This window comes from Perca fluviatilis, chromosome 19 (genome assembly GCF_010015445.1).
Source record: "Perca fluviatilis chromosome 19, GENO_Pfluv_1.0, whole genome shotgun sequence".
Taxonomy (NCBI): Eukaryota; Metazoa; Chordata; class Actinopteri; order Perciformes; family Percidae; genus Perca; species Perca fluviatilis.
The window spans coordinates 1,308,553-1,323,552 of NC_053130.1; the positions used below are offsets into that span (position 1 = coordinate 1,308,553).

The window sequence follows — 15,000 nt, forward strand, 5'->3', positions numbered from 1 at the left end:
TAGGGTTACTAATGTGGCAATAAAGTCCTTTCTGATTCTGATTCACGAATTTGAGTTTCTAAACATCAGCTGGCTGAGGGCTTCAGTCTGCTTCAAACAAAGTGCTCGTAAGACCGTAAACATCTCAGATTTATGCAGAGTTGGAAAGTAACAAAGGACATTACATTACCGTCATTTAGCTGACGCTTTTATCCAAAGCGACTTACAGTTGCTACATATGTCAGAGGTAACACGCCTCTGGAGCAACTAGGGGTTAAGTGCCTTGCTCAGGGACACATTGGTTGATGTATCGCAGTGGGAATTGAACCCAGGTCTCCCACACCAAAGGCATGTGTCATATCCACTGCACCATCACCACCCCCATAACCTCCCGTTAAGGTATTTGAGCAGGTTATTTTGGACTTTTTAACCCTTGTGTTGCCTTTCCTGTCGACTATGCAACTTTTAGTTTTTCTGGATCAACATTTTAAATTAATTTCTTAACTTTTGTCGCTTTTCCTCTGAAGTTTTTGTCACTTTTTCATGATCTTTTTGTCAAATTTTACTGCGCTTTTTTTCAATGTTCTTTTATTTATTTTTTCCAAATGATATCAAATTGAATAAAAAACACCCAAATTCAATGAAAGTAGTGAACTGATCATGTATTTAACTTCTGAAGAGCGTCGTACGGAACCATCCACGTTATTTCGTTGACAATTTGGATGAAAAAAAACCCCCAAAATTTCTGATATAAAAACTTTTTTTAAATGGGTCAAATTTAACCCAAGGACAAAAGGAGGGTTAATGTAGTTTGTATAGTTTTTTTGCCGTTTATTTAAAGCAAACTGAGGCCTTAAAGGAACACACCGACTTATTGGGACTTTATCTTATTCACAGTAACCCCCAGAGTATACTAGACTAGACTAGTCCATACATACCCTTCTCATCTCAGTGCGTGCTCTAAGGCTGTCTGACGGCTCCAGCATTAGCTTAGCTTAGATCCTGCAGGTAACTGGTTCCAACTAGCCTACTGCTCCCAATAAGTGGCAAAATAACACCAACATGTTCCTATCTACATGTTGTGATTTGTAGAGTCACAGCATGTACAAATAACAAGGTCACATGACACACAGCCATCTTCTAACTGTATACTAAGTGGGAACTATATTCTCAGGCAGGCGAAGCTCTGCTACTTCTGCTACTTGGGCGGAGTGATTTGCTTTGCAGCGAGCCTGACGGAGAATATAGTTCCCGGTTTGTTTACAGTTAGAAGATGGCTGTGTCTCATGTTACGTTGGTTTTTGTACACGCTGTGACTCTACTAGGGCTGTGCTCGATTGAAGAAATTCTGAGTCGACTAACACTCATTCAGTCGTATCGACTAATCAATTAGTTGATTTAATCGACAGATCTGTAAATCTGAGTTTCTCCGCAAAGAGTCCTGCTAAAAGCACCACTTTAATTCTTGTGTTTACCAGAGATGAGCTCGTACGGTTCCTGGAAATAAGTCATTCAGCATGAAAACAGCATCAGACATGAACTAATGGCCTAAAGAGATCTAAGTTGACTAAGACCAAAACCACCGATTAGTCGACTAATCCACTAAGAGGGAGCAGCCCTAGACTCTACAAATCACAACATGTAAATAGGAACATGTTGGTGTTATTTTGTCACAATTCGGAGCAGTAGGATTACTGGAACCAGTTACCTGCAGGATCTGTGCTAAGCTAAGCTAATGCTGGAGCCGTCAGACAGCGTTACAGCACCCACTGAGATGAGAAGGGTCTGTATGGACTAGTCTAACTCTGGGGGTTACTGTGAGAAGGGTATGTATGGACTAGTCTAACTCTGGGGGTTACTGTGAGAAGGGTCTGTATGGACTAGTCTAACTCTGGGGGTTACTGTGAGAAGGGTCTGTATGGACTAGTCTAACTCTGGGGGTTACTGTGAGAAGGGTCTGTATGGACTAGTCTAACTCTGGGGGTTACTGTGAGAAGGGTCTGTATGGACTAGTCTAACTCTGGGGGTTACTGTGAATAAGATAAAGTCCCAATAAGTCGGCGTGTTCCTTTAAATCTGAACAGAACACACGGATCTTCATCCTGTCAAACAGAGTTTGTTTTATAATGAAAACAAGACGCATGAAATCAGAATTTAAGCATTTCACATTTGAGTTTAAGTGTCGGCGCTGAGAGAAAAGTAGGCAGACAAAGACAACATGACAACTGACACAGAGACAACAAACAAGCTATTCACAGTCTGTCATGCGATTGTCATTCGGTTAGCGATGATGTTGAAGAGTTAAAAGCATTCCAGGCAGAGCGAGTTGGCCGCGGTGCATTGTGGGGGATGATTGTGAGCGGTTCATTCCGTTAGCAGAGCGTCTACCTGTTGGGGGAAAAGAAGCATGATCGATGCGGTTAGTGATTTAAGTACTCAGACGAAGAGTTCGGCTGTGTCTGGGATCAGTCACTCCTTCACTTCTCCCTACGTGGTCATTTTCTCTGCTCCAACAGTTAACCTTAGTGCTACCGTTGCTATGGCAGCGTTACCTTATTCTCCCAAAACAACAACAACCCAGCAGGAACCATGCAGCACATAGTTAGCCGTCTGACATCCCCCTGAAATATATCTTTTCCTTGATTCATATTTAAGGGCTGTAGCCTCGTGAGAGCGTCCTGATCTGGCGAGCTCCAGTTTTCTACTCCCAGATCAGTCTGGCATCTTGAGATAGAGACAAACGACCGACCAATCAGCGTTGGTTTTGAGGCGGGTTTAGGTGTGACACAACGAGAAGCTGCTGTTCAGTCTAAACAACGTGGAGGCTTCCACGGAGGAGAGGAGCGTAGCTATCGCGGCAAGTTTTATCTGAATTAGAAAGTATTCCTTCTTTGAAAGAAGAGCAAAAAAAACGGCACTGGAGGCTTTTCTCGGAGAAAAAGATGTGTCTGCTCTTATTGTGTTACTTATTGTAATTGTTGGGGCTTTGTAAATTATAGAGTGTGGTCTAGACCTACTCTATCTGTTAAGTGTCTCAAGATAACCTATGTTATGATTTGATACTATAAATAAAATTGAATTGAATTGCTCTTCTCCCGACTGGTTTCGGCAAGAGTTTGATCTGATTGGTTGATTTGGCCCGTCTATCACCAACTATAGGTGGTGATAGACAGATGGTTTATCCAATCAGCTAACCAAGGCAGCGGCTGCTGCTGCTGCTAGCCTTGTCTGTACACATTGAGGTTTCACATAAACATAAATATATTCTGATCAGATTAAAGCAAAGACAAGTTCGGCAGTATTGACGGCAAAATAGGCTCCAGAATATTTCCTTCTGGATTAAATTACATTCATATATCTGCATTTATGTCAAAACCTTGACACTTTCAAAACATCAACATGTCATTTATTAATATGTATTTGTGTCTAAACACTTGTCACCGGGCTAAACATCTTTTCTGGGGGAACGTGAATAGTAGAGTAGGGCTGTGCTCGATTGAAGAAATTCTTAGTCGACTATAACACTCATTCAGTTGTACCGACTAATCGATTAGTTGATTTAATCGACAGATCTGTAAATCTGAGTTTCTCCACTAAGAGTCCTGCTAAAAGCACCACTTTAATTCTTGTGTTTACCAGACATGTGCTCGTACGTTTCTTGGAAATAAGTCATTCAGCATGAAAACAGCATCAGACATGACTAATGGACTAAAGAGATCTAAATTGACTAAGACCAAAACCACCGATTAGTCCACTAATCCACTAAGGATTTTAGGACTTATTTATTTTTGATTAGGACAATGCACATTGTAAACGCGCCAGTTTTCAACTGTAGTCCTAGTTGCCTAGCATGCATGTCTTGAATGTCATGTCAGAAAGGCCTGGGACGACCTGGGTTCGTACCCAGAACCTTCTTGCTGTGAGGCAGAAGTGCTAACCACTGATCCACCGTGGCCGGCTATTTTCATAAACAGACATTTCAACCTCTCCGTTTTCAAAAATAACATCGTGCACAGCTGTCAGCTTTCAGAAAAGTGTTTGTTTACACGTACCAGTGTGTATATATGCCGTCAATAGCACGCCAGACCTGTAGGTGGCGGTGTAACGAGAAGCTCAAGCCCACGTCAGCCAATCAGAATCCCGAAAATAGCAACAACAGCAACCAATCACTTCCTCTTTCTCTCTCTCTCTCGGCTTTCTAAACCTCTGTTTGTCTCAGTTTACGTGCAAACGAAGATTTCAAAAATCTCCACTCTGGCCGGAGTTTTTAGAAAGACTGTTTCAGAGGAGAATTCTCCATTTGCGTGTAAACGAAGGGAAATGTCTTAGTTTGTAAAAATAACCATGTAGGTGTAAACAGGGTCTAAGAGGGAGCAGCCCTATTAGCGAGTGATTCCAGACACAGCCTTGGTCGTGATTCAGATCCCGTGATTTGGGATCTCCGAGACGGTTCTCATGCTTCCTACAAACCTGTGCGGACTGGCCGGGTCCATCTCGTCCTCCAGAGCCAGAACCAGCCGCTCCAGCTCCATCAGCTGCTGCGTCATCTTCTTCTTCTCTCGTTCAAAGTCTCGCTTTGCCTCGAGGGAATTTACTCGCTGTAAGATATCGCTGGCGTCCGCCACCTCGGCCCGCAGCCGGTCCACCTGGCCGGTTTTGGAGTTGAGCTTCGTCCGGAGCTCCAGGACCAGGTCTGCGGTCTCGTTGAGCTGCGCGCTGAGCTCTCCCAGATGCTCTCGGAGCGTCGAGATCTCGGCCTCCATCTCCACGATCTGGCCGGCGAGCTGGTCGGCCAGACGGGCGTAGCCGGCGTTCTCCTGGCTCAGACGACAGACTTCTTCCTTCTCGTCGCGCAGAGCCTCCTGCAGGCGACAGACCTGTTCCTTCTCGTCGCGCAGAGCCTCCTGCAGGCGACAGACCTCTTCCTTCTCGTCGCGCAGAGCCTCCTGCAGGCGACAGACCTCTTCCTTCTCGTCGCGCAGAGCCTCCTGCAGGCGACAGACCTGTTCCTTCTCGTCGCGCAGAGCCTCCTGCAGACGACAGACCTCTTCCTTCTCGTCACGCAGAGCCTCCTGCAGGCGACAGACCTGTTCCTTCTCGTCGCGCAGAGCCTCCTGCAGACGACAGACCTGTTCCTTCTCGTCATGCAGAGCCTCCTGCAGACGACAGACCTGTTCCTTCTCGTCATGCAGAGCCTCCTGCAGACGACAGACCTCTTCCTTCTCGTCACGCAGAGCCTCCTGCAGACGACAGACCTCTTCCTTCTCGTCGCGCAGAGCCTCCTGCAGGCGACAGACCTGTTCCTTCTCGTCGCGCAGAGCCTCCTGCAGACGACAGACCTCTTCCTTCTCATCGCGCAGAGCCTCCTGCAGACGACAGACCTGTTCCTTCTCATCGCGCAGAGCCTCCTGCAGACGACAGACCTGTTCCTTCTCGTCGCGCAGAGCCTCCTGCAGACGACAGCCTCTCCTTCGTACTCTGCAGAGACAGACCTCTTCTTCTGCAGACAGAGCATTTTATGAGCCTCCTGCAGACGCTGCTCGGCGCTCCTCCTCCGCTCAGACTCGTCCGAGGCGCCGTCCAGCTGCAGCTGCAACGTGTCCACGGCCATCGCCTGCTCCTTCAGATCCTGGATCAGCCGGGCGCGGTCTGTCCTCAGCGAGTCCAGCTCTGCGGCCCGTTTGGCGAGACGGTCCTGCAGAGTCTGCAGCTCGGCGCTCAGGGCGTTCAGTGTCTGCTCTCTGGCGCCGAGCTGCTGGGCGAAAGCGTCCGAGAGGCGGCTGTAGCTTTCCTTCGCCGTCTCGTGGCCCTGCAGGATGCTTTCGGACGCCGCGCGCAGGTTTCCCAGCTCCTCTTTCAGCCGACTCACCTGAAGAAGAAGCTCGTCCTTCTCCGACGCCGTACGTTCGTGTGAAAGCTCGTGAGACTCCAGGACGGCGAGCTGAGCGCACGCCTCCTCCAGGCGGGCTTCCAGCTCCGAGCAGCGTCCGCGCGAAGCTTCGAGCTCGTCCTCCAAGTGGCCACAGCGCCCTCTGAGCTCCTGTAAAGCGGCCTCTGATTGGCTGATGTGCAGCTGGGCGCTCTCTGCGCGAGGTCCCTCTCCCGGTGGAGCTGGCGCTGACTCTCGGCGTGCTGAAGCGCCACGTGAGAGAGCTGCCGCTCGGCTTCCTCCCTGCTCAGCGTCCATCACAGCGAGATGCAACTAGTTACTCAGCGATAATGAATAAATACACCTGCTGTTTGACAGACGCTCACACTTCCTGTTGATGTCACTCACGCTGCCGTTTGATTGGACGTTGGAGACATTTCTCAGTTTTTATGTTACAGAATTAATCTTAAAAGCGGCACCAATCAGTGTTTTTTATATTTATCAATGAAGCAAATGACCGTTAAAAGGACAAATCTGGCGCAAAATGACCCGAGGGATTAATAACGTGTACCTAGGGCTGGGTATCGTTCAAAAATATTCAATACCAGATATCAATAGCGTGACTTTGATACAGGTTCCTTAACGATACTTTTTTCAATACCAATTTTATAAAACAATAAGAAATTACAACATTACACATTTTAATTTATTATTCAGCTCCTACTACGAGAGCCTTGTCTCTCGGTGTGTAACGTAGAGTTTTTCTTGCCTGTCTGTACGACGTGTAATGTTAAAGAGACAATCAGCAGCATTATTAGATCTTTGAGATAAGGTATTGAAATTGGGTATTGAATGACGAGGCAGTTTTCGATACTCAATACTTTAGAGGCAATTCGGTCGGTGCCTAATAAGTACTGAATTCGGTACCCAGCCCTATGTGTACCGAGTTGAGCATTCTCTGGGACATGTTATCATGCTAATCCAATGTGACCAGTTTAATCACAAACCGCTAATTAGCTTCTAGCGCTAGTCGTCAGGGCAGAGGGGAAAGTAAAAATAAATCTCTATATCTCCACCACCAACAAGGCTGAAAATAGCACCACACTTCCACGGTAGCATAACGAAGGGCCCTGCATGTTAAGACAAGCATGGAGAACTTTGTAAAAGTGTGTTAAAGTGCCCAGAGTCTATTTTTATACAGGTATAACATTGTGGAATAATCTGCCGCTTTCCCTCAAAACTGTAAATACCAGAGGGGCTTTCAGACATCAGGTTAAGGCATTTTTATGGAATAGAGTAGCCGATCTTTTTAATTAGAGTAGACTGATTATTTGATGTGATCTGTGATTCTCTGATTTTAGAATGCTTTTGAACCATGGATGATTCGTGTTAAATGTTATTGTCTTTGTCCTGCAGTAGGTCTTTTGTTATGTGTTAAATGTTATTGTCTTTGTCCTGCAGTAGGTCTTTTGTTATGTGTTAAATGTTCTAACACCAAGGACCATGTTGGAAATAAGTGTTCACACTTTAACATGCTATCCTTTTGGATAGCGTGGGGCTAGTTGATGTCTGAAAGCCCCTCTGGTATTTACAGTTTTGAGGGAAAGCGGCAGATTATTCCACAATGTTATACCTGTATAAAAATAAAAGACTCTGGGCACTTTAACAAGAACGGACACTGGCCCTAGTATTGTGATTATGCTGTGTATTAACCATTGTTATATAGGAGTGTAGATATTTGGGGGCAGAGCCATTTATGACATTATACATATGATTGAACTGTAACTGCTCCACTCTAACATGTACTGGCAGCAGTCCTACTAGAGGTGTTGAAATTATTCAAATAATCGATGCATGGAATCGTGGACGATGCTGCATCGATAATCAGCCGGCTCATAATCGATTATTTTTTATAATGTAATGTAGGCCTAACAACATTTCTGTTTACATATTCTGGTATGTTTTGTACATTCAGGAGGTGCCATGTGCTCAGTGCTGTATAGTTTAATGTATCCAAGTTATTTAATATTAGAGCACTGCAGAATATTTGGTTTTTGAAGCTTGAAAAGCTAGGAATTAAATATCCTGCACGGCTTTAATAGAAAGATGGATTTGACGCATCGTGATGCATCGAGATATCGAATCGAAGAGGTGATAATCGTAATCTAATCAGAAGATCAGTGAAGATTCACATCTCTAAGTCCTACCCTTTTAAAAGCATCTCCACCAATATGAGGATGACATTATTTTGCATCCCTTTGCAGTCTGTTTTTAACTCTTCTGCTACCGTGGAAGTGTGGTGCTATGTTGAGCCTTGTTATTGGTGTAGAAATACAGATCTATTTTACTTTCCCCTCTGCCCTGACGACTAGCGCTAGAAGCTAATTAGCGGTTTGTGATTAAACTGGTCACACTGGATTAGCATGATAACATGTCCCAGAGAACGGTCGACTCAGGACACGTGTTATTAACCCCTCGGGTCATTTTGTGCCGGAATTGTCCTTTAAAGACGTACACAAACGTTTAAAAGTTATAAACTAAACTGTTCTATGTATGCTCTACTTCTCTGCTTCAATAATAGATACTGTAACGGAGATAAACACTGAATAATTCAGACATCAAATGTTTTATTTACATCTGAAATAGTTTCATGTTGTGTGTGTGTGTGCGTCTGTGTGTGTGTGTGTGTCGCTGCGTCTGTGTGTGTGTGTGTGTCTGCGTCTGTGTGTGTGCATCTATGAGTCTGTGTGTCTTGTGCGTGTGTGTGTCTGTGTCTGTGTTCTTCTGTGTTGTGTGTGTGTGTGCGCTGCGTCTGTGTGTGTGTGTGTGTCTATGCGTCTGTGTGTGTGCATCTATGAGTCTGTGTGTCTGTGCGCGTGTGTGTGTATGTGTGTGTGTGTGTCTGTGTGTGCGTGTGTCTGTGTGTGTGTGTGTGTGTCTGTGTGTGTCTGTGCTTGTCTGTGTGTCTTTCGTGTGTGTGTCTGTGTCTGTGTGTGTGTCTTGTGTGTGTGTCTGTGTGTGTGTGTGTGTGCGTGTCTGTGTGTGTGTGTGTGTCTGTGTGTGTGTGTCTGTGTGTGTGTGTGTGTGTGTGTCTGTGCGTGTGTGTGTGTGTCTGTGCGTGCGTGTGTGTGTCTGTATTATTCAGGTTTTATCTCTGTAAGAATACTTATTACTGAAGAACATCAACAGTCTCTGAACAAGCAGCCGTCCCTGTGCATGCTGGGTAACAGACGCTCTGATGTCACCACCCACCTGACCAGCATCAGATCCTGGTCCATCTTCAGCTTCAGCTCGGCCTCCAGCTGCTCCTTCTCAGCGCTCAGTTTCTGGACCAGGTTACCGATCTCTCGGGCAAAGTTCTGCTCCAGCTCCGCACGCTCCCGCTGCATCCTGGGAAAACACGTTCAAAAACAGTGAAACGCTGCTCACAAACTCGTTAAAGGGTATTTTTTTCAACCTGGATCTTTTTTTCTCCACTGTTTTTGTGTCCAAGTGAGTAATGGGAACAACAATCTTTAAAATTGGGCAAAACAAGCTGTAATGTAACCCTACAGGACTAATGTTCAGCAGCAGTTAGAGTCCACTAAAAGTTCTGTTGTTGCTGCTGACAGACTCAGATTATTATTCTAAGTGTCTGACAACATTATGGGATGGATCCCTACAGAGATAGACCTTTTAGTTAAAGAGTAAGATCCTTTTAGTTTAACATGAAACAGCCCCGAAATCACCATCACCAAACTCTACCAGACTCCATGTAAATAATCAGGACTTTTAAGCGTAATAGAGCCAGCATATCTCCACCAGACTCCATGTAAATAATCAGGACTTTTTAGTGTGTATAGAGCCAGCATATCTCCACCAGACTCAAAATGTCAGGATTTTTTCAGGTGTGGTATGGGGGCCAGCATATCTCCACCAGACTCCATGTAAATAATCAGGACTTTTATCATCGTGGTGACATCCTTTTTATTTACATGGAGTCTGGTGGAGATATGGCTCACCTATAAACTAAAAGTCCTGATTATTTACATGGAGTCTGGTGGAGATGCTGGCTCTAGTCTTATACTAAAGTCCTGATTATTAATGGAAGTCTGGTGGAGATATGTCTCTAACTACGCTCTATATATAAATAGTCCTTATTATTTATATGGTTTTTTTTTTTTTTTTTTTTGGTGATATTCGGGCTGTTTCATGTAACTTTACATTGCAGGTTGTTCAGTCTTGTTCGGTCTCGTAATACTGGACCAATTTCAAAGACTAGCAGCTGAACAATCAGAGAACATGTTTCTGCAGTCGTCTTCCTCACCTGCGCTCCTGCTCGTTGCTCCACCCTCCTCCTCCTCCTCCTCCTCCTCCTCCTCCTCCGCCATGTTGGATCTGAGTCTGCAGTTTCTCCTTCAGCTGCTTCACCTGCTGCTCCGCCTGAGCTTTCTGATCCTCCAGCTCACTGATCTCCATCTGACACAGACAAGTCAGACATGTCTGGAAGTGCAATAACCTTGTGTGTGTGTGTGTGTGTGTGTGTGTGTGTCTGTGTCTCTATGTGTGTGTTACTTTCTACTTCTACTCCGCTACATTTCAGAGAGAAATATTGTACTTTTTACTCCACTACATTCATCTGTTACAGCTTTAGTTACTTTACACATTAAGATTTCTGCACACACACACACACACACACACACACACACACACACACACACACACACACACAGTTTATATAATCTGATTTTTGATTCTAAAGTAAACTAGCCGACAATATAACGACCTACAAGTCCAGCTGAGATGATGAGACCATCAAACACACAACTGGTTGGATCCTTTACACACACTTCAATGTGTGTGTGTGTGTGTGTGTGTGTGTGTGTGTGTGTGTGTGTGTGTGTGTGTGTGTGTCATTAGGACTGTTTGGATCCTTTACACTTTCTAAAACGTGAGGATTCTTCTTTACTTTTAATACATTAACTACATTTTCCTGATGATACTTACAGACTTTTACTGAAGTAACATGTTCCCCTGCAGGACTTTAACTTGTTGTGAGTATTTTAACAGTGTGGTATTAGTACTTTTACTGCAGTAAAAGGATCTGAGCGCTGTCTTATGGTTACCTTGAAGGCCTGAGAGATGTCTTTCCGCTCCACCTCCATGCTCTGCCTCATCACCTCCAGGCTGCGCTCGTAGTAGTTCACCTGCACGAAGGTTTCAAATGCATTTTAACACACAACGTATTCCTGAAGAAGTCAAATCGACAGTCTAACCTCTACAGTATCATAGGGTCGCACAATAGGAGGACAATATGTGATTTATTTGGTTCTGGATTTATGGTTTATTCTCATTTATGTTCAAAGCTATAGTGTGTAGTTTCTGTCTCCCCCATGAGGAATTCTAAGTAATGACAACAACACTGTCGGCGCATCCACATGATACAAGCCTTACGTGATCTTGCACCCCCCCCACTCCTTTCTGATTCTGATAAAGTAATATCACGATATAACTTGTGACAAATAAACAGATATTAAAGTTTTGCTGCTTTCAGTAATCTGCTAAAATCCAGCAAACTGCTTGTTGGATTTAAGAAAAGGAAATCATCAGTCTATCCTGGAAAGAATCCCTACAGAGATAGAGCTTTTAGTTAAAGAGAAAGATCCTTTTAGTTTAACATGAAACAGCCCCCAAATCACCATCACCAAACTCCACCAGACTCCATGTAAATAATCAGGACTTTTATCATCGTAAAACACACTTCATTCAAAGTGGACAGAAACTAAATAAAACTACCAAAAGCCGTCTTGGTTCATATTTCCACTGTTCCAACAATCACCACTCTGGTTTGGTTGAAATAAACCCTTAATTCACCCATTTACATGTGGAGATATGCTGGCTCTATACAGCGCTAAAAGTCCTGATTATTTACATGGAGTCTGGTGGAGATATGCTGCTTATACACGCTAAAAGTCCTGATTATTTACATGGAGTCTGGTGGAGATATGCTGGCTCTATACACGCTAAAAGTCCTGATTATTTACATGGAGTCTGGTGGAGATATGCTGGCTCTATACACGCTAAAAGTCCTGATTATTTACATGGAGTCTGGTGGAGTTTGGTGATGGGGATTTCGGGGCTGTTTCATGTTAAACTAAAATGACTTGAACATTGAATTGAATATAAAAGGCAGCACTAAATAAAGAATGACAGTTACATATTAAAGTGCAGTTTTGTGCTGATATGTGTTATGTGTTTATTGCGCTGGTTGATAATACAGTGATATACTGTGCAGCTTGCAGTATAACGTGTGTGTGTTACTTGTGTCTCCAGCTTGATGTGCAGCTGCTGCAGCTCCTGGTTGTGTTTCTGCTTCAGCGTCTCCAGAGCCAGTTCAGTCTGGATACTGACGGCAGGACCCGAGACACCGTCCAGGGAACACAGAGCTGGACCACGGAGAGAGAGAGAGAGAGAGACAGGTAAGTGCCTGACCTGGCCTGTACTTTAACATGGGTTTTCTTGGAGGAAGTCTATGAAACTCATGCTGTTTGTTTTCTCTATGGATTATTTAATTTACATGAACGAAGATGTTAAAGAGAGAGGATTTTGAAAAGCCTTTAACTCTCCTGTTGTGTTTGGGTCAAAAAGCTACAAAAATGTGCGCGTGCGTGTTCATCTGTCTGTGTGTGTGTGTGTGTGTGTGTGTGTGTGTGTGTGTGTGTGTGTGTGTGTGTGTGTGTGTGTGTGTGTGTGTGGTGTTTCTCACCGGTTTTATCTGCTGGCTGCAGCTTCTTCCGGACCAGAGGAGACGAGCTGCGCTTCATCTCTGACTCGTCTGAACAAACAAACAAACACACACTGTCACACACTGTAACACTGTAACACACACTGTAACACACTGTCACACACACTGTAACACTGTCACACACTGTAACACTGTAACACACTACACTACACACTTGTAACACACTGTAACAACGCAACATGCCTTAACACTGTCACACGCAGCTTCGCACACACACAATGCTTACACACCCACACACTGTAACACACCCACTGTAACCCACTATAACACACACTGTAACACTGTAACCCACTAACACACACTGTAACACACTGTCCCCCACTGTAACACACACTGTAACACACACTGTAACACACCCACTGTAACCCCCAACTACACTGTAACACCTTCCCGTACACACTGTAACACACATTAACACACTGACTGTAACCCACTATAACACACTGTAACACACTGTCCTGCGCCTATTACACAGCAACCTGTCACCACTGTTACACACCTGTACTATCACACACTGTAACACACCCACTGTAACCCACTATAACACACACTGTAACACACTGTCCCCCACTGTAACACACACTGTAACACACACTGTAACACACCCACTGTAACCCACTATAACACACACTGCAACACTGTAACCCACTAACACCCACTGTCCCCCACTGTCCCCCACTGTAACACACACTGTAACCCACTGTAACACACACTGTAACACACACTGTAACACACTGTCCCAGTGGCTGTGGGAGGCAGCAGCAGCTCAGACTGGCTCTAAAAACAACTTTAAACTAAAGAGTTAAATCAGAAAAACTTAAAACAGCAGACTGAGACTCACTGTGAGACATGATGCGACCGCACACTGACACTGACCCTGCACTGTGTGTGTGTTTGGGTGTGTGTGTGTGTGTTTGGATGTGTGTGTGTGTTTGGGTGTGTAGGTGTGTGTGTGTGTGTTTGGATGTGTGTGTGTGTGTGTGTCCATTGTCTACCTGAACAGATCCAACCTGCTCAGCAGATACTGTCTTCCAGCACAGTTTCTACTCCCAGCTCGTTATTTTCTTTGTTTAAAAATATCTTCATTAAAGTTTGACCCTGCACAGTGTGTGTGTGTGTGTGTGTGTGTGTGTGTGTGTGTGTGTGTGTGTGTGTGTGTGTGTGTGTGTGTGTGTGTGTGTGTGTGTGTGTGTGTGTGTGTGTGTGTGTGTGTGTTGTCGTGTGTGTTCTCTGTCTCTGTGTGTGTGTGTGTGTGTGTGTGTGTGTGTGTATCTGTGTGTGTGTGTGTGTGTGTGTGCCTGTCTCTGTGTGTGTGTGTGTGTGTGTCTCTGTGTGTGTGTGTGTGTGTTGTGTGTGTTCTGTCTCTGTCTCTGTGTGTGTGTGTGTGTGTGTGTGTGTGTGTGTTGTGTGTGTGTGTCTGTCTGTCTCTGTGTGTGTGTGTGTATGTGTGTCTGTCTGTGTGTGTGTGTGTGTGTGTCTCTGTGTGTGTGTGTGTGTGTGTGTGTGTGTGTGTGTGTGTGTGTCTGTCTCTGTGTGTGTGTGTGTGTCTCTGTGTGTGTGTGTGTGTGTGTGTGTGTCTGTCTCTGTCTGTGTGTATGTGTGTGTGTTTGTCGTTGATTGTGTGTGTGTCTTTGATTGTGTGTATGTGTCTTTGAGTGTGTGTATGTGTCTTTGAGTGTCTGTGTGTGTGTGTGTGTGTGTGTGTGTGTGTGTGTGTGTGTGTGTGTGTGTGTGTGTGTGTGTGTCATCTGGATGTGGGGCTGACTTGTCAGGCTAATTAAAAGGAGCTTTATGAATAAAGTTGGGTTGTGTTTTCCCTCTCAGAGTCTATTGTACAGCAGTTGTGTGTAGCAGTGTGTAGCTGTGTGTAGGTGTGTGTAGCTGTGTGTAGCAGTGTGTAGCTGTGTGTAGCTGTGTGTAGCAGTGTGTAGGTGAGTGTAGCTGTGTGTAGCTGTGTGTAGCTGTGTGTAGCTGTGTGTAGCTGTGTGTAGAGTGTGTAGCGTGTGTAGCTTGTAGTGTAGCGAGAGTGTGGTGTAGAAAGTTGGTGTAGTAGTGTAGTGTGTAATGTGTGTGTTGTGTAGTTTTTGTAGCAGGTGTGAGTGTGTTTAGGTGTGTATGTATTGTGTAATGAGTGAGTAGTGTGGGTGTGTTGTTAGTGTGTGTGTGTGTGTGTTGTGTGTTAGTGTGTGTGTTTTGTTTTTTAGTAGTGTGTGTTATGGTGTATTTAATGATAGGTGTGTTTATGTGCTGTGTAGTGAAGTGTGTGTGGTAGGTGTTAGTAGTGTGTGAGTGTGTAGTTTTTTTTTTTTTTTTTTTTTGTGTGTGTGTAGAGTGTGTGGTGTGTGAGTGTGTGAGTGCTTGTGTATTG

At 44.7% G+C, this 15,000-nt stretch overlaps 1 protein-coding gene across 1 annotated transcript in view; it reads right to left on the reverse strand.

Moving 5' to 3' along the window:
* LOC120548418 (ninein-like protein) overlaps positions 1 to 15,000 on the reverse strand; it is a 34,633-nt gene that overhangs the window by 18,674 nt on the left and 959 nt on the right. Inside the window, 8 exon segments of the mRNA XM_039784682.1 lie at positions 4,450 to 4,900; positions 5,515 to 6,036; positions 6,039 to 6,151; positions 9,101 to 9,238; positions 10,155 to 10,306; positions 10,954 to 11,034; positions 12,149 to 12,273; positions 12,594 to 12,711. Coding sequence (XP_039640616.1) covers positions 4,450 to 4,900; positions 5,515 to 6,036; positions 6,039 to 6,151; positions 9,101 to 9,238; positions 10,155 to 10,306; positions 10,954 to 11,034; positions 12,149 to 12,273; positions 12,594 to 12,711 — 1,700 coding nt within the window.